Source organism: Chiloscyllium plagiosum, chromosome 22 (genome assembly GCF_004010195.1).
Source record: "Chiloscyllium plagiosum isolate BGI_BamShark_2017 chromosome 22, ASM401019v2, whole genome shotgun sequence".
NCBI lineage: Eukaryota > Metazoa > Chordata > Chondrichthyes > Orectolobiformes > Hemiscylliidae > Chiloscyllium > Chiloscyllium plagiosum.
In genome coordinates this window covers 45459399-45479116 of record NC_057731.1, presented here as the reverse complement: position 1 = coordinate 45479116, position 19718 = coordinate 45459399, and the positions used below count along the sequence as shown (strand labels likewise).

The following is a 19718-nucleotide window of genomic DNA, read 5'->3' as shown; positions in this document are numbered from 1 at the left end:
AACAGGCTGGGGCTGTTTTCCCTGGAGCGTCGGAGGCTGAGGGGTGACCTTGTAGTGGTTTACAAAATTATGAGGGGCATGGATAAGATAAATAGACCAAAGTCTATTGCCTGGAGTCGGGGAGTCCAGAACTAGAAGGCATAGGTTTAGGGTGAGAGGGGAAAGATATAAAAGAGACCTAAGGGGCAACGTTTTCACACAGAGGGTGGTATGTGGATGGAATGAGCTGCCAGAGGAAGTGGTGGAGGCTGGTACAATTGCAACATTTAAGAGGCAGTTGGATGGGTATATGAATAGGAAGGGTTTGGAGGGATATGGACCGGGTGCTGGCAGGTGGGACTAGATTGGGCTGGGATATCTGGTCGGCATGGACGGATTGGACCGAAGGGTCTGTTTCCATGCTGTACATCTCTATGACTCTAATTGAAGCACAATGTCCCTTAAAACGTGGGCTTCAGAATTTGTAATGAAGATAGGTGAGGGAAAGATTTTAAATAAAGCCTGCATTCATATTATCAAAGTGCTCCAATGATATCTTCCCAACTCTAACTATAAGCTCACTATAACGCTCTCACAAATCCATAACCAAGGGTACTTCAGCAGAGTATCTCAAGTGCAAATGGATCTTTCCCAGGTTAGTTACATAATCTATAACAAAAATGGAAAAATTTGCACCATTAAAAACTAAAGATTAAAACAACACCAAATCAAAGGGAAAGGCTAGAGCAGAACAAACTGAATTGTTCTCACAGACCGCTGGCACAAACACAAAGGACTGAATGGCCTCCTTCTACACTGTAACCATTCCACTCTATAATCGCAGTCTCACTAGATATGAACTCTCCTTTCGACAGCATTGCATGCAAATCTGTCCAATCGAATTAACAATTTCTCCAAAGGTACAGGACTAGCAATCAACCCAACCTAACTTCAAAATAACACACAGCCTGAGCGGCAATCAATTTACAGCACACACCTTGAAAATTTCATCGTACATCAAAACCACTTTCTCTTTCAAGGGTTTCTTGGTGGACGATGCTTTGCGGAGAAGGCCTCCCTTTTTCTCTACTTGTGCCATTGCACGGCTTCTGTAACAAAAGATGGCGACCATTAGGAAACAGGCACCACTCATCATTGTCACTCAAATTATTACAGTTCATTCTTATCTTTTCATCAAGCAAAGACCATACTTAACACCACTCTGCATTCATATTGTGTAATGCACTTCAATGTTATCTTACCAACTTGAACTATAATCTCACTATAATGTTCTCACAATTGTCATACAGATCTATAACCAAGGGTACTTCAGCAGCATGTCATAAGTGCAAATGGCTCTTTCCCAAATTGGTTACATAATCTATAATTATATGTCTGAGTATACTTTCTGCAGATTAAATTGAAAGAACATGAGGGTTTACAAGAGCACCACTAGACTTCACTGAAATGTGAGCAATAATGATGATGTGGAATTTGCTATTTAGGAACTGTATTCCTCGTATGCATTGATATAAGCTTAAAGTGGTCTAAAACCCGCCTTACACATTGTTCCTGATTAATCAAAATATCAAGCCAATGCTTCTGATCCCCTGCAATCCTTTCCCCTTACTGTGTAAATAACTGCCTGATCAATCTCATGTTGTATATAATGTCACACCAGATTTGCAGTGAGGTGTAATGAAGGGTGTGACATTTTGATATTTAAAATGTGCTCTGGGCAACATGTGTCATACAACATTACAAACCACTTTCTCAATTTATTTGTCATGTCACCAGCCAGTCACTAGAGCAATCGTTTCTTTGTATGGACCTAGCGATCTTTACCCTGTTCAATTTAAAATTAATTATTAGTCCAGGCTGCCCCAAATCAAACACCATGTTCCTTGCAATGCAACTGGCCACATTTCCTATGTCCTGTTTAAAGAAATTTAGGTTCCATATTCAAGTTTGAAATTCTGATCACCAGAGGTTGTAAGCACATACAGATCAGGGTAAAATTGACCCTGGCCGAGACACACAGTACAGGTACATCACCACTGTCTTCCTGCCAGGAGTCATGACTTAAATTCATCATGCACAAGGCAGGACAGTGATGCCGAGAGGTTAAACATTGATGTCAGAAAGTTGAAAATAAAATTGTTTGCATTTATACAATTCCTCAAAGCGAGTTATAGTCATTAATTCACAGTTACTTTCACAAAAGAGACAAGCCCAACTTTCGAAAAGGTGAAACAAATGAATGATGTTCAATCCATAGGTAACAGCTTTCTGAGTGACTTCCATCATCATTACCTCCACTCTCCTATCATATGGCAGAAGACTGGACAGCTGGTTTGTAATGCAGTGACACCAACAGCGTGGGTTCAATTTCTGCACCAACTGAGATTACCATGGGGGACTCACCTTCTCAACAGCTCCCCTCACCTGAGGGATCCTGACCCTCAAGTTAAAACACACCAGTTGTCTCTCTCATTAAAGGGAGCAGCCATATGGCTCTATATTTTGTATTTATCCAGATTTATTTTAAGGGACATGATAAAATACGTACTCATCACCCTATCAGACAGTATATTCTAAATCCTACATAAAAGGCTTCCCCGAGGTCCCCACCTACTTCAAGAAGACCACCATCATCCTGGTACCAAACAAATCTCATGCAGCATACCTCACAATGACCACCCAGTGGCTCTGACCTCCATAATTATGAAGTGCTTTGAGAGGTTCGTCACGGTTCATATCAAATCGAACCTCTCAGCCTGCCCCAATCCTTTACAATTCGCCAGTCATCACAACAGATCCATGGCAGACGTCATCTCCCTGGCCATCCATCCTAGGACAAGCCAAACAGAGACATGCATGCGAATTCCTAGAAGCATGACATTCCAACCAGAACTCTATCAACAAACACATTGACTTGGATCCTATTTACCACCTCCTGAGAAAAAGAACCGGAAGTGACATCACCACCGGAAGTGACATCACCAACCCAAGGAAACCTAACCACATAAATAGAAAGCGGGCCATACCACCAGTGCTTCATCTGGAGGCTCACTGATGATATTACCTAGTGTGGTGACAAAACGTCTGAAAATGAACCTTCCAGCTCAGTGAGCAAACCTACATCCTATATGGATAACAAGAATACCTCTGTCAAGCTCCTACTTATTGACTACATTTCCTCCTTTAACACTACAATTACAACCAAATTCAGAGACCTAGGTTGCTGGTCCACCCTCTACAACCAAATCCTCAACTTCCTGACCCACTGACTGCAATCAGTGAGAATAAGCTACAACACTCCTCCTCGATTATTCTCGACACCAATACTAGCACTCTCCCCACCCCCCACCCCCACCTCCCACCAAGGCTGCATACTCAGCTCCTTACAAAATTCTCTATACACTAATGACTATATGGCCAAATTTCATCATAACCCCATCCACAAGTTCACTGATGACACCATTGTAAGCCACACTGCAAATAACGACGAGACAAAATATATGAAAGAGTTACAATACTTAGTGGTGTGATGTAAAGGTAACTATCTCTCCCTCAATGTCAGCAAAATGAAAGAGTTGGTCACTGACTTCAGGAAGTAAGGTGGAGGGCAAGCCCGTCTACATCAGTAGTGATGAGTTGGAGGTGGTCAAGAGTGTCAAGTTCCTAGGAATGATGATTACCAATGACGGATCCTAGTCCATCCTGTTGATGCAACAGCCAAGAAAGCACAACACCTCTACTTCCTCAGGAAGCTAAGGAAATTCAGCACATCTGTAAAGACTCTTAATACTTTATTTAGATGTACCAAGGTTTGGTGTGGCACGTGCTCTGCCAAGGGCAATAAGACACAATACAGAGTTGTGAACGCAGCCCAGTCTGTCACGCAAGCCAACCTTCTATCCATTTCTCTACCTATGTTTCTTGCTCCTCAGGAAGGCAGCCAACATCAAACAGGCAGAAGTGGGTACTGCAGATGCTGGAGATTAGAGTCAAGGTTAAAGTGGTGCTGGAAAAGCACAGCAGGTCAAGCAGCATCCGAGGAGCAGGAAAATCCATGTTTCTGGCAAAAAGCTCTTCATCAGGAATGAGGCTGGGAGTTTCGGGAGTGAAGAGCTAAATAGGAGGGGGTGGGGCTGGGGAGAAGATAGCTGTCAGTGCAATAGGTGATGGAGGTGAGGTGAAGGTGATAGGTCGGAGAGGAGGATGGGAAGGAAGATTGACAGGTGGCACAGGTCATGAGGGCGGTGCTGAGTTTGAAGGTTGGACTGGGGTAAGGTGGGTGGAGGGAAAATGAGGAAACTGGTGAAGTCCACATTGATGCTATGGCATTGAAGGGTCCCGTGGCAGAAGAGGAGGCGTTCTTCCTCCAGGCGTCGGGTGGTGAGGGAGTGGCAGTGGAGCTGCATGTCCTCGGCAGAGTGAGAGGGGAAGTTGAAATGTTCGGCCATGGGGTGGTGGGGTTGGTTGGTGCACGTGTCTCGGAGATGTTCTCTGAAGCACTCTGCGCGAAGGTGTCCGGTCTCCCCAGTGTAGAGGAGACCACATCGGGAGCAATGGATACAATAAATGACGTGTGAAAGTGCAGGTGAAACTTTGATGGATGTGGAAGGCTCCTTTGGGGCCTTGGATGAAGGTGAAAGGGGGAGGTCTGGGCGTAGGTTGTGCAATTCCTGCGGTGGCAGGGGAAGGTGCCGAGAGTGTAGGGTGGGTTGTTGAGGGGGGCGTGGACTTGACCAGGTCGTCACGAAGGGGAACAGTCTTTGTGAAAAAAGGACAGAACCCCCCCGGTCCTCACCTTCCACCCCGCCATAAATCGCATCATCCACTGACATTTCCGCCACCTCCAAACGGACCCCACCACCAGGGATATATTTTCCTCCCCTCCCCATCTGCTTTCCACAAAGACCGTTCCCTCCACGACTACTAGGGAGACCAGACACCTTCTTGCAGAGCACTTCAGAGAACATCATCCCCCCCACCCCATCCTATTTATTTCTCCACCGCCAAGGCTCCCAGCCTCATTCCTGATGAAGGGCTTTTGCCCAAAATGTCGATTTTCCTGCTCCTCAGATGCTGCCTGACCTGCTGTGCCGGGAAGTGGAGGTTGGGTTGGTGGGGAGCGTGGACCTGACGAGGGAGTCGCGGAGGGAGTGGTCTTTCCGGAACGCTGATACGAGAGGGGAGGGAAATATATCCTTGGTGGTGGGGTCTGTTTGGAGGTGGCAGAAATGACGAAGGATGATACGATGTATCTGGAGGTTGGTGGGGTGGTAGGTGAGGACCAGTGGGGTTCTGTCCTGGTGGCGATTGGAGAGATCAGTATTGGGACCGCAATTATTCACAATTTATATAGATGATTCGGAGTTGGGAACCACTTGTAGTGTGGCAAAGATTGCAGATGACTCTGAGATGAGTGGCAAAGCAAAGTGCGCAGAGGAACATGGATACTTTAAGTGAGTGGGCAAAGGTCTGGTAGTTGGAATATGATGTTAACAAATATGAAGTCATCCATTTTGGTAGGAGTAACAGTAAAAAGGACTTGAATAGTAAAACGTTGCAGCATGCTGCTGTCCAGAGGGACTTAGGTGTCCTTGTGCATGAATCACAGAAGGTTGGTCTGCAGATACAACATGTAATTAGGAAGGCAAATGAAATTTTGTCCTTCATTGCTAAAGAGATTGAGTTTAAAAGCAGGGAGGTTATGTTGCAGCTATATAGGGTGCTGCTGAGGCCACACCTGGAATATCGTGTGCAGTTTTGGTCTCCTTTCTGGAGAAAGGATGTGCTGCCACTGGAGTGGGTGCAGAGGAGGTTCATTAGGTTGATTCCGGAGTTGAGGGGTTTGGCTTGTGAGGAGACACTGAGTAGACTGGGATTACAATCATTGGAATTTAGAAGAATGAGGGAGATCTTATAGAAACATATAAAATTATGAAGAGATTAGATAAGATAGACTTAGGGAGGATGTTTCCACTGGCAGGTGAAAGTAGGACAAAAGGGCATAACCTCAAAATTACGGGGAGCAGATTTGAGACTGAATTGAAAAAGAACTTCTTCACCCAGAGGATTGCGAATCTATGGAACCCCCTGCCCAGTGAAGCGGTTGACTACTTCAGTAAATATTTTTAAAGATAAGATAGATATTTTTTGAACAATAAAGGAATTAAGGGTTACGGTGAGAAGGCGGGTAAGTGGAGTTGAGGTTACGAAAATATCAGCCATGAACTTATTAATGACAGAGCAGGCTCGAAGGGCCAGATGGCCTACTGAGTTCTTATGTTCTTATCTGTCTGTACTGTATGCAAAACAAAACTTTTCACTGTACCTAGGTACACACAACAATAATTAATCAAATCAAAAATCAATTATTGTGTTATCTTAGCTTCTTTTGGTGATCAGCTTGAATGTATGCACCTGTTCAGCCCTGCCTTCAGCCACTGGAAATACTTATTTTAAAAATTTACTTTTCATGATTTTGCACATCTCTATCCAAATTCCTTTTTTACCTTCTCTTGAACTATGCTCTGTTAGTGTCTTATAGTCACAGTATTTCTGTGGTTAATCCAGCTGGTTACTACAAAGCTTAAGGAAACTCTCCTAGGGATTTTAACATCAATCTAACAGCATTCCAAGAGTCAGGCTTTTCCTTCAAGCCAGGGAGAATGGTTAAAAAGGAGTATTTATCAGTAAATCTCTTGAAAAGATGTTGGCATAATTTAATGTCCTGTTGATCCCGCATGTAGTAGTATGCTCTCAAAATTATATTAAATGATAAATGAAAACAACCCATCTCTATAAGCCATGTCACATATCTCAGCATGAGACAGCAATTACAAACGTCAGGGTCATCCGTAGCTTAAATGAATTACATTATTGATTAAATGCACAGTGAAGAGGTTCACAGAAAGGCGGGTAGCTTTAATAGGTTACAGAGTTTCTTCAGTTAAAAGGCTGCCCTCAAATCACAGGCACTCTATCTGGAAAATGGGTTTAAACCCAGAATAGACAAATGAATCAAAGTATCCTCATCTCCTTTAGTATTATACCAGGGATTCAGCATTTTAATGCACCATACAAATTTGTTCCTAACGGACAGCTTTACAAAGCATTCTCCATGGGTCAGCTAGCAAAGGACACTGAATCCTGCCCCAAAACTTGCTATAAGGATGGGCTCAAAGTGGGTACTCATCACGTTATTTTATATCTAACACCAATTGTAAAAAGAGCTTTAATCTGTACCTAATGGAGACTGGAGAAAGTTTGACATTAAGCAAATTCTAAACTCTTCGGACTGAAATGTTCTTCGTATTACTGAACACAAGATTCACCAATAAAAGAAAGAGATATCTGGGAGACAGAAGAAATGGCTCGCTACTCGGCTTCAACTCACCATTAATCCCTCAACTCTAGACAGTAAGGTCTCCAGGCATGTGTCTCATAATCCAAACCCTTTTAAGAGGTGTAGCTGCTGATGCCCTTCTCACTTCTCTAACCTTCTCCAGCCTTACAACTTTCAGAGATGTCTATACTCATCCAGTTCAAGCCTCCTGCACATCCCTGACTTACTCATGGTAACTTTCCATGCCCAATGCTCCAAACTTCCCTCAATAAACCTCACCACTCTCTTAACGCCTGCCTCTTAACCAGACAATTGGTCCCCTCCCAACAGTACTGTTGATGTCCCTACACCAAAAGGACTGCAGTGGTTCAAGACAGCAGCTCACCACTATCTTCTCCATGGCAATTATGAAGGGACAATAAATACCAGACTAGCCATTGATGCCCACATCCCATCAAAGCATAAAAAAACTAACCAATTTGTCAGATTCATGTGCTCTTCCATCAGCAACTTTTCCCTTTCAAGTATTTATCCACATTTCTTCTGTGCAATCTAGAACACAACAACTTGTTGTGTAAAAGAAATCCTCCTCTCCCCACTGAGCCATTTGCTAATTAACTTCAATCTATGTTCCCCAATTGCTGACCCTTCTCTCACTGAAGACACTCTACTCTCTCAGGTTCTGCTTCCAACTGCAAATATTGTATCTGACCAGCATACTCATTCTTCGGCTATGAATCATAAATGAGAGTTTCACGGAACTATTTGGCCACAGGCGACATCATGTAACAGGTACTTACTGACAGATGATGAATTTATCAAGCATTCCTCTCAGTCACTGTGGCATCAGGATAGTCCTATCCTGAATTGGCCAATTTTGCACAGCTGGAACTGGCTGGGCTATACTCTCATAACAACCTTTTAGTTTCAGGAACTACGAAACTAAGGAGCTTAAATTATCATCACAAATAAGGATCAAAGTAGGGAACGGAATGAAGACAGCACAGTGATAATAATGGGATTACATGTGCCATTCACTCACTGCTGCTGGTCATGCAGTGGGAGCAAGGTTGGGAAGTGCACTGTGACACCGGGAGAAGGAATATGAAACAATTATCCTCCAACTTAGCACACAGTCAGACAAGCAAGGAGATGCATTTATATGGCCTCTTTCACAAACTCAGGACATTCTAAAATGCTTCATAGAAATGATGTACTTCCGATGTAAGCACTTGTAATGTAGGAAAAGACAGAGCCAATTGGCCCACAGTACGCTGTACTGCAAGGTGATAACAACCAGATCAACTGTTTTCTGTGATGATTACAGAGTGGAAAAATAATGCCAGGACACGAGGGAGAATTCAATTACTCTTCTTCCATTCAAACCATAGGATCTGTCACATTCATCAGAGAATGCAGACGGCTGGGGTGTGCTACATTTGTTTTCTGAGAGGCCTCAGGATGTCCTTGAAGTATTTGTTCTGTCCTCCTGGTGACACCAAAATTGGAGGTGTAGTGGACAGCGAAGAAGGTTACCTCAGATTACAACAGGATCTTGATCAGATGGGCCAATAGGCTGAGAAGTGGCAGATGGAATTTAATTTAGATAAATATGAGGTGCTGCATTTTGGGAAAGCAAATCTTAGCAGGACTTACACACTTAATGGTAAGGTCCTAGGGAGTGTTGCTGAACAAAGAGACCTTGGAGTGCAGGTTCATAGCTCCTTGAAAGTGGAGTGACAGGTAGATAGGATAGTGAAGAAGGCGTTTGGTATGCTTTCTTTTATTACCAGAGTTTGAATACAGGAGTTGGGAGGTCATGCTGCAGCTGTACAGGACACTGATTAGGCCACTGTTGGAATAATGCATGCAATTTTGGTCTCCTTCCTATCGGAAAGATATTGTGAAACTTGAAATGGTTCAGAAAAGATTTACAAGGATGTTGCCAAGGTTGGAGGATTTGAGCTATAGGGAGAGGTTGAATAGGCTATGGCTGTTTTCCCTGGAGCATCGGAGGCTGAGGGGTGACCTTATAGAGGTTTGCAAAATTATGAGGGGCATGGATAGGATAAACAGACAAAGTCTTTCCCCTGGGTAGTGGAGTCCAGAACTAGAGGGCATAGGTTTAGGGTGAGAGGGGAAAGATATAAAAGAAACCTAAGGGGCAACCTTTTCATGCAGAGGGTGGCATGTGTATGGAATGAGCTGCCACAGGAAGTGGTGGAGGCTTGTGCAATTGGAACATTTAAGAGGCATCTGGATAGGTATATGAATAGGAAGGGTTTGGAGGGATATGGGCCAGGTGTTGGAAGGTGGGACTAGATTGGGTTGGGATATCTAGTCGGCATGGATGGGTTGGACTGAAGGTTCTGTTTCCATGCTGGACATCTCTATGACTCTATGACTGCCAACCATAACAAAGTAGAGTACGGTGAGGTCATTTTGGGAGTCTTGTGTAAGGCCTGTAGATAATGTGACCTACCAACACAGCTAATTGGAGTATTAAGACACAGGTTGTGCTTATTTTTAGCACCTAGCCTGCTACTGTATTTTGCAGAGATTTCACTGATGATTTTTCTCCTCTAATTTGCAGACTCCAGCTGGCGCCTCAGGTAACACTGTTACCTTGTTCCATGAGTCTGATGCCAAATTTGAGGTATTTATCATTAACTACATGATTCCTTAGATGACCAAAGGCTGCAATGGCACACTGGAGATGATCTGGATATCATGGTCAGTATCTAAGGGATGCTCCCAACGTATGAGAAATATTCAGAGTTGCCCAGTGGCTCATCTGTTGTGCAGAGGAGCAGGCTGGTGGAGAACCATGATTTTCTGGATGTTTAGTCCAAAGACAGCTGCTCTCAAACCTCAACATTCAGCTCTTACGCACAATTTTCATTATGTCACATGATTTTGATAGAACCAGTACTTGTCAGTCATAGCTCAGTGGGTCGTCCTCTCGCCTCCTGAATCACAAGGCTCCAGCTTCAATTCTCACTCCAGGGCTTAAGCAACAAAATTATAACTGACACTCCAATGCATAACAAGAGAGCACGGAATTGTCAGAGGTTTCATCATTTCAACAAACAATACACAACAGCCCCGTCTGTCTGCTTGTGTAGATAGAATAGATCCACCTTCTGCATTTCAAACAAGAGCAGGGGGAGATCCCCCCTCTTGCTCTGGTCAATTTTTACCCCTCAAAATAATATCATGCTGAATCACATTATCTGATCATTATCACATAGGTGTCTGAGGGAGCTCAATGTGACAAACTGACTGCTGCGTTTCCTACACTACAATATTAATGTACAGTACCTCAAATGTGTTTCATTAAAAACATGTGCCAAGTGGTCATGAGAGGCCAAATCTTTCATTTTCTATTTTGAACTGATTTGTTCCAATAATATGATTTAACTGTTCCAAATATTCTCTGCAGTAAGGCATATAAAGGACCAAGATCAAGAGAGAACAGATGAGGATCAGTCATTCATGATTTCCACTTCTGATAATTAAGTAGTGACAATGGCTCTTGAGAAATTTTCTAACGCAGAGGAAAGAAACAAATTGACATAGCATGGCATCAAGGAGCCTTATTAAAATTAGAATTAATATGAACACAAAGGAAGATGGTTGCTGTTATTGGAGGTCTATCATCTCAGTCCCAGGACATCTCTGCATAGGTACCTCAGGGTAGCGCCTCAGCCCAATCATCTTCAGTTGTTTCCTCAAGACCTCCCCTCCATCAGAAGGTCAAATGTGGAGGTGTTCTCTGATAACTGGTCAAGGCGCAGCACCATTCATGACTGCTCAGATACTGGATAACATCCAAGTTTGGTCTAATTGGTAAATAACTTGGGTGGCACACAGCACCAGTCAATGACAATCTCCAAAAGGACATCCAACCATTGCCCCTTGATGTTCTATGGCAGTATCACTGATGAATCCCCAAGTGTCAGAATCCTTGGAATGATCAGAAACAGAACTGGATCAAGCCATAGAAATACAATGGCTACGAGACCAGGTGAATTCTGCAGCAAGTAACACACCTCCTGAATTCCCAGACTGTTACACAATGTACAAGGCACAACTCAGGAACATAAAGTTGGTTGAATGGATGCACCTCCAACAACATGAAGCTCCAAGACAAAATGACTTGTTTGATTAGCTATCCCCCACCCTTATCCCTGCACTACATGGACTGCAGCAGACAAAAGAGGCAGCTCACCACTACCTTTCCCATGGCAATTAGGGATCAGTAACAATTACTAGCCCAGCCAGCGATGCCCAAATAAGTATGAATGAATTTAAGATAGCTAAGTCAGACAAGATCCATGGGTGTAAGTATACCAACCTAAGCACTGTCATGGCTGACAGCTACCTCTGTGCATCTGTAATATGCTCACAACATCACACATTATGCCAAAATTGTGATCATTTAGATTGCTACATTGTAGGACTAATTTCCACTTTGAAGCAACGGCTGAAGTTCTACACAAAGATGGTTGAGTGAGAGGTGATCCACAGTAAACCAGTTTGAGGTAATGCACTGCAGATTCCGTCGCCCATTCCCACTGTGACATTCAGAAACGGTGAAGCTGGCATCAAAGTTTGATTTACAGTTGGACATTCAAAACCACATGATGCTCGAAGCTGGAAGCTATTTTGTTCACATCTACAGGGCGATTTCACTAAAACTTTTATGCAGATTATAACTATTTCATTAAAATGTTTTCACAAGTAGGTGTGTGGAAGCACTGTCATTGTTTGCTCTCATTGCAAAATGCGGCCTGCAGATCCGAATCTCTTGCCCTTTACTGCTCACCCTGACCCCTCTCTACCGCAGGCTAAGGGCCTGATCGTATTCCCACAGCGGAAATGGGCAACAACTCCTCAGACCCTGAAACCTCTTACCTGTCACACCCATTCCAGTCACCAAACCGACCTCCGCCCGCAGACTGCCATTCTCAGCCCCGACCACTCCAATAGGATTGGTCCGCCAGCGCTATCCTCCAGTATCCCACAATGCCTAGCAAGGCACTCCTCCAGTCTCGGTCTGCCAATATCCCACAATCCTTCAGCAGCCGGTCGTCTTGTGTAGTATATTCTCGAACCTTTTCCGTCGTTAGTCTCAACACCATCGTAAATTAACTGCTCAGTGAGTCTGTTAATATCCATCGGCCTCACACTTCAGCTAATAAATGGATTTCTGAATACGATCTGTATAGATTAATCGAATCTGGGATGCTGGTAGGGAGGTCTTATTGAGGCAGAATCCTTCAGTGGACTTTTTGTTCTTTTGTGGATGTTTTGATTTGTAATGAAATGAACCTGTTCGTCAGTTTTTTTTTTAATTTTTCGTTGCTGGCAGAGCTTAGCAACCAGAAATACGCGGATGTAGTTGAGTAGATGAAGGATCATAAGCAGAAATTGCTGGAAAACTCAGCAGAGGTGAAGGATCATGTTGGCAGCCAGAGCCCAGACTCGTCAATCTAAACAAAGACCAATTTCAAACAAGTGCCCCATTAAAACAGCTCAGGAATAAATAACTGCAGGAGATAATTAACTACAGGGGCAACTAGGGACGGGCGACAGATGCCGGCCCGTCTTTGATGGGAGTATTATCATACAACATAATTGCTGCTTTATAGCATTGTTTTCCATTTGCAGGTGATTACTGTGGTCCCACTGACGCGGTTGACTGAGGTAGTACTATGAATCTCCTTCTTCATAATGACATTTAAATATGACGAAGCTAGTATCAAAATTTTTAATTGGACATTCAGGATAAAACTCCTTGATTTAGGTTTTGGGTGTTAGGAGCTGGAAGCTACTTTGTACATATGTACAACTTAACCATATTAAAACTTATGCAGAGTGTAGATGTCTTATTAAAATAAATTTACATTGATATGTTGAAGGATTGTCATTGCTGCATTGAATGTCTTAGCAAAAAATGTTGTATGAGAGAGGTGATCAATGAATTGTCAATGAGATAGTTTTGGAAGGAGTGTCTTAAAGGATTTATTTAGTTAGAAGAATGGACAGTACATGGAAGTAACTGAAGGTACTGCCACTAATCTGGAAGACTCAAGGCTTGTATAAGAGGAGATCACTGAGTTCGGAGGCTGCAAGAAATTACAGATATCAAGAGAGCTAAGGCCATAGAATGACTTGAAGCAAAACTGACAGTTTTAAAAGACGATGTTGACTGGGTGCCAATGTAGGCCAGTGATGATGCATGGCATTTATGTCAGTGAACAAATGGGCTGGTCAAAGATAGTTGGAAATAGTTTTGCTGATTGTGATGTAATGTCGGCAGCATCTTAACTTTTCTCAAATGGATCACTGAGGGTGCAAATCATTCTGCTTCACCCTGAAACAGTCACTGGGGAGGATGGGGTCAGTGTCTGCTAATAATCCTAAGTACCTTGTGTTGTTTTACCATGTTAAAAGTAGTTATATGAAAATACATTTTGCATTAATATCATTTGAGAAATTGTTCCATTGAATAAATTATGAACATAATTTCTGCAGAAGTAAATATTGTAGCAGTGAGTTGCTGCTGAAATACTGCAGAGTCGGATATAATCGAATGAGGAAATGACCAGAAGAAATCGATATTTGGCTAAACCAGTTCTATTAAGTCATGAATGTAGCTTTTTCTCATTTCCTGTTCATGGATGATTACCCCATAAATTGCAAGAGTTATGATTAGGAAGTGGTTGTTTGCACTCAATTTTAATTCCGCCATCACTAGTGGCTCCTAGGAATGAACTAACTCAAAGTCCTAGGGTCAGTGTAGATGCTGACAATGATTACAAAATACCTGCTCCCAAGCTGGATGTTCATTAAATTTAAAAGAATTTATGGATGACATGATGGGTGAGTGGTCAGCACTGCTGCCTCATAGCACCAGGGACCCAGGTTTGATTCCATCCTCGGGCAACTGTCTGTGTGGAATTTGTGCGTTATCCCAGTGTCTGTGTGGGTTTCCTTTGGGTGCTCTAGTTTCCTCCCACAATCCAAAAGATGTGAAGGTTAGGTGAATTAGCCAAGCGAAATCCCCCATAGTGTTCAGGGGTGTGTAAGTTAGGCGCATTAGTCAGGGGTAAATGTAGAGTAGAGGGGAGTGGGTTTAGGTGGGATACTCTTCGAAGGATCAGTGTGGACTTGTTGGGATTTTATGATTCTATGAAGAATGCATGAACAATCAAATATGCACCTCAGTTCTTTGATATGTAAATCGCAGAACATTTAAAAGTTACTTTCTGAAGTGAACCTTAACAATTGGTGTCATGTCGGCCCAGATAATGCATTTAAGGTGTGAGCTGCCCTGTGTGAGACTGTCTGTGCCACAATGGTCAGACTGATTCTAATCACAGACACTCTCTTTACACTCACACACATACACACACTCTCTCACAGACACTTATAACCCCACCCCCTCACCATACACATATGTTTGTGGGGTGAATTTGTATTTGCAGAATTACATTTTACTTTGCTCTAAAACTGCATGAATCCATGTAAGAATCTGTAAATCCATTTTTTTAGATTAGAATCACTCTGACTATTGTGGCACAGACAGTGTCACACAGGGCAGCTCACACCTTAAATCATTATCTGGGATGGGGATGACATGACACCAATTGTTAAAGTTCGCTTAAGAATGTAGCTTTTAAACATTCTGCAATTTACATATGACAGAACTGAAACTAACATGTTGATTCTAAAAGATGAGAGATTAAGCAAACAATCCAGGTCTTTTTCAACATATAATTTCAGTTATTTCACACTGTAAAATTTTGCTATAAATTCTGTGTCTTACAATCTTATACTCACAACCACGTAATGAAGGAACAATGCTCCAAAAGCTAGTGCTTCCAAACAAACCTGTTGGACTATAACCGCATGTTGTGTGATTTTTAGCTCTGAGAATGAGAGCTGAGCAATAAATGCTATTTTCCCACAAACTACATCTGAGATGAAATAAAAGAAATATCACCAATATTCTGCGTACAAAAAATTGACATGCTGATTACTTGTTTATTTATAATAATTGTGAATACATTCCTGTTTTCATAATAGATCTTGATTTTTTATATATATAGGCAACTAGGGAGGGGTAATAATTGCTGGCCAGCCAATGATGCCCACATCTCACAAATGAATCAATTTTTAAAAATATGCATATTGTATTCTCTGTAAAGAAATACGAATAAAAGAGCAAAACATCCAAAACAGGGATCAATATAAGGCAGCCCTTAATAAATCCATTATTATGGGAATTCAAGAGAAATGTCTTTATCCAGAGAGGAATGAACATGTGGACAACACTAGTAGTGGTTCACACGAATAGCAGAGTTGTATAGGGGAAGCTAGATAAATATGAAAATGAAAGGAATAAAAGGATGTGCTAACATTGTGGGCAGAACGAGGCAAGTTGGCACAGACCCACTGAGTTGAACGGGCTATTTCTGTGCTGTCAAATCTATTAAATCTTTGTAAACATGTACGCTTAATTTTTTTTTGCATACTCAATACATGTATCTCAGCGTATAGAATCACATAATGGTTACAGCACTTGAAGCCATTTAGTTAATCAAATCCGCACTGACTCTCTTTTAAAAGGATTTTGCATGGAGTAAATATGATCTGAAAGTGCCTTTTAAATGAATGTTACAGGGTCCCGAGGTCAAGAGCCATTCATAAAGTTCGGGTTTCAAGTGATTGGGCATGTGAACCAAAAGGGAGCTCGTTTTTGGACACAGCGAGAGTTGATAATCTGGTCTGTGTTGTCTGGAAGGCATACGGTGGAGACAGAGTCAAACGAAACTCTAAAAACACAACTAATAAATGCTCGAAAAGAATAATTGCAGTGGAAGTGGTCTCAAGAGTCAGCGCAGACAGTAGGGGCAGGTCTGAGTGGGATCATCCTGTGCTGGTGATTGGATGCAGCTTCTGACCCGGAAACTGCTCAGATTCAGAAACAGTGAGGAGAGATAGAAATCCAGACACTCGGGTGGGCTGAAGGATCGGGGTAGAGACAGATACCGGGCACAGTCTCCATGCCCCCTGGCCCGGGCGGGATGAGGCTCCGCCGCCTCTCCGGTCTCAGTCGCTACTCTCGGCATCAGCAACTGCGGGAGCTCCTGCGACCGGGGTCCGGGCCGAGTTGCCGGGAGGAGTCTCAGGCTCAGCCCCATGCCCGGCTCCGCTGTTGCTCCCGCCGCCGCCTCTTCCTCCACCTGCCCCGGGACAACCGGCTGCTGAGCTTCGAGCCGAGCCCGGCCAGAGGCCCGGCTCCCAGCCCCCTGGACAGGAGCTTCCCGGGGGCCGAGCAGCTGCTGGAGGTGCTGGAGCTGGAGAGGCTGGGCCCGGGGAGCGGGGACCCGGAGAGACCGGGCAGCAGCTCTTCCTCCTCCGCCGCCCTCATCACCCAGCACGGCCGGGCCGAGTTCTGGAGCTGCCGGGAGGCCGAGGGCTGGCAGCTGCTGCAGGCCGCCGACCTCTGCTCCGGTCCCCGGGCTCGGCTGCTGTCGGCCGCCTGGGATGGTCACTCCATCAGCTGGTGCGAGGAGAGGCCCGGGCCCTCCGCAACCACTCAGCACTGCATCTGCAGCCGGAGCCTGGGCCCTGGCCCCGGCCTCACCCTGGGGCCTGTCCGCAACCTCATGCACAACAGCCCGGCTTACAGATTGCATGCGGCCGGCGAGGTCATCTACCTGCTTCCCAGCAACTGCCCCACCCCTGGCAACACCCCCAGCAACTGCCCCACCCCTAGCAACAGCCCCATGCACAACCTGGTCAAGTTCATCCTGATCTGGAGCCCCCAGGAAGATACCTTGACCGTCACCAGCCTGGCCCGAGGACCCCTCAGCATCAGAAGGCTGCTCCATGAGGACTACAATTTCACGAGGCTTGTGGCGGATGTCGCCGGCATCTTACCTTCCCTCCCGTCGCTGGAAATCCGGGCAGTCTGCCCCTGTCCTACTGGGCTTCTACTGGCCGAGGCCAATGGAGAGGTCAGCCTAATCCAAAATGATGGGACCGCCCGGCTCCTTTGCCACCTCAGCCAGAGCCTGCCAGCTGAGGGCTCGATGCTGATGGAACTATGTGGGACCACCCTGGCCTTTACGTTGGGCAGGACACTGCAACTCGTTGACACTGAGACAGGTAGGTTGGTGGAGGAGGCAACACTGGAGGTGCAGCCGCTGGGCCTCATACCCTATTGGGAAACAGGCGAGATCCAACTGCTGGCAGAGGACGGCATTTATTCCCTCGGTATTCACCCCAGTAATTCTAACATCAAGTCAGCGTTCTGTTCAAGAAGCAGCCAGGGACAGGAGATGTTGGAACAGCTGGTCTTAGAAGAAGCCTGCAAGTATTACCAGAAAAGGAGTTTGAGCCGCAGCAGACTGACAGTGCAGAAGCTGAAAAGTGAGGCGAAGTTCCAAGCGCCTCTCACCCTCTGCTCCATCTTGCAGAATGAATTCTATCTCAGGAAGACTGGCCACTATAACCAGCAAACCTATATCAAACTGCACAGCATCATGGCTGGGGAATTACAAAGCTATGTCAACTTGGAAGAAGCCAAGTCCTGCTTGGTAAATGGATCTGAAATTGAGGTGGCTGCTTACATTGAGGAAATAACTGAGCAGGAAATTCAGAGGCTGCTGCATTGCCAACTTGACCGAGAAGCTCTGGTCTACTTAAATTCCATTTTCAACACATTCCCAAGGGAAGCATGGAAAGCTGTTAAACGGACACTGCACCTGCACCAGAATAGTGAAGGATCCTTCTCTGCCAGAGCCACAGCTGACCTATGGAGAGTGATACTGAGCCCAGGTCTCCCACCAGACCAGTCAGTCAACACCAATGGAGCAGTTCCAGTTTTTGAACTGATCTGTCGTCTGCTGTACCAATTCCAGCCTAAATGGCTGCCAATGTTCATTGAGCTGACACAGCAGCACCTGGCCACTTTCCGGAATTATGGGGGGAACGAGAGTCTGGAGAACGTTCCCCTCTACAAGAGGGCTTTGTCAGTCATCCCATCTGCTTGCGATGGTGGGGTAGGAGATCCAACTGAAATAATCATCGAGCTCCTGCTGTGCAGCAAGAGGCCAAATGCTGTAATCCAAGCAGTTCGCCTTCTGATTGAGCGGGGAATGTGGCAAAGGGCAGTAGAGGCCACCAACAGGTTCTCCCAACAAGGGCCTCTGCTAAAGAAGGAGCTCTTTGCTGCCATGCTGGTCCAGATTTCCCAGCACAGAGCTCTGGATCCTTACCTGGAGGAGATTTGGGAGTTGTGTCCTGAGGATACCACGGCCACAGATGTATTGGACATCATCCTGGGATCTGTGCCCTCGAGCTGTGAATCTGGGCCATACTCTAGTGATGGTAACCAACTGACGATCGGGCTGCTGCGACCACTGCTCACTAAAGTGCTGACGCGGGGTGAAGATCAGCAATGGATAGGCATGGCTGAAGGGCTAAAGACAATGGTCTTCCCTCCTCCCACACCTCCCAGGCAGAAGAAAGCAGTTGACCAGTCCAACCCTCTGAGCGTTGAGCCCAGCATGGAGGCAAGCAAGACATTGTGAACACTACTGTAAAAGCACTGAAATACAAATGGTTTGCACTCTTTGCTTGGTGTTCAAGTCAGAAATTTTCCCAATGTGCAATTTATATTATCCTGTTTAAAAATATGGAAATTTTATAATATTGCTGTACGTAGAGGGTGATGCCCAATTGGGGACTGTGAGAACAGTCATCTTTATAAACTCAATCCCTGTTGCTGATAACCTTTCTAGGATATGCTAATACAACAGGCAGACCAGAGGTGATATTTATCCCAGGGCAAGAAGTTCTGGGTGGGTAGCAGCTGCAGAAGTGATCCTGCTCTGTTCTCTGACCAAGGCACCTTTCCTTTGAAGCAGGCTTTAAGTAGTTTTGCTGGTGCTTGCTGTGGAGATTGTTTTGTTTATGCCATATTCTCCTTATCTTTGTTTTTGTCGGGCTAATACCTGACTTGATTGAGAAATGGAGTTTGGAAGATAGTTAAGAAAGCGCACCATTGAGTCATATATTGTTGAAATAATGTTTCAAACATGTTCAGAAATAATTAAATGAATGTCTTATTTATCTTAATTGTGTTTACTGCTGATATTTTTGTTCTCTGTTGTTTTCTCATGAGTGTTATCTTTATGTTGAGATAGACCAAGGTTGTATCGCAATGTCCTTATGGTTAACAAGGTATCTGTGGCTTTAATCATGCACAGCCAGCCATGAGGATTTCCCTGTGGCAGGGCCCGTATGATAATGATATGTGGTCTTCACAATGGCAGTGAGAAGTATTGTTCAGCATCACCAT

General features: G+C 44.4%; 2 protein-coding genes across 2 annotated transcripts in view; one reads left to right on the top strand and one right to left on the bottom strand.

The window, feature by feature from the left end:
- Positions 1 to 12340, bottom strand: part of armh3 (armadillo like helical domain containing 3) — a 151629-nt gene extending 139289 nt beyond the window's left edge. The window contains exons 1-2 of the mRNA XM_043712942.1: positions 12257 to 12340; positions 977 to 1088 (exon numbers count right to left, since the gene is read on the bottom strand). Of these exons, the coding sequence (XP_043568877.1) occupies positions 977 to 1078 (102 nt within the window). The 5' untranslated portion in view covers positions 1079 to 1088; positions 12257 to 12340. The remainder of the gene's footprint in view (positions 1 to 976; positions 1089 to 12256) is intronic.
- A 3734-nt stretch (positions 12341 to 16074) lies between these two features.
- LOC122561285 (Hermansky-Pudlak syndrome 6 protein) lies at positions 16075 to 19495 on the top strand. The gene has a single exon (XM_043712936.1). It carries the CDS (start codon positions 16414 to 16416, stop codon positions 18946 to 18948), a length of 2535 nt encoding a protein of 844 aa, XP_043568871.1. The 5' UTR covers positions 16075 to 16413; the 3' UTR covers positions 18949 to 19495.
- Positions 19496 to 19718: the final 223 nt, after the last annotated feature.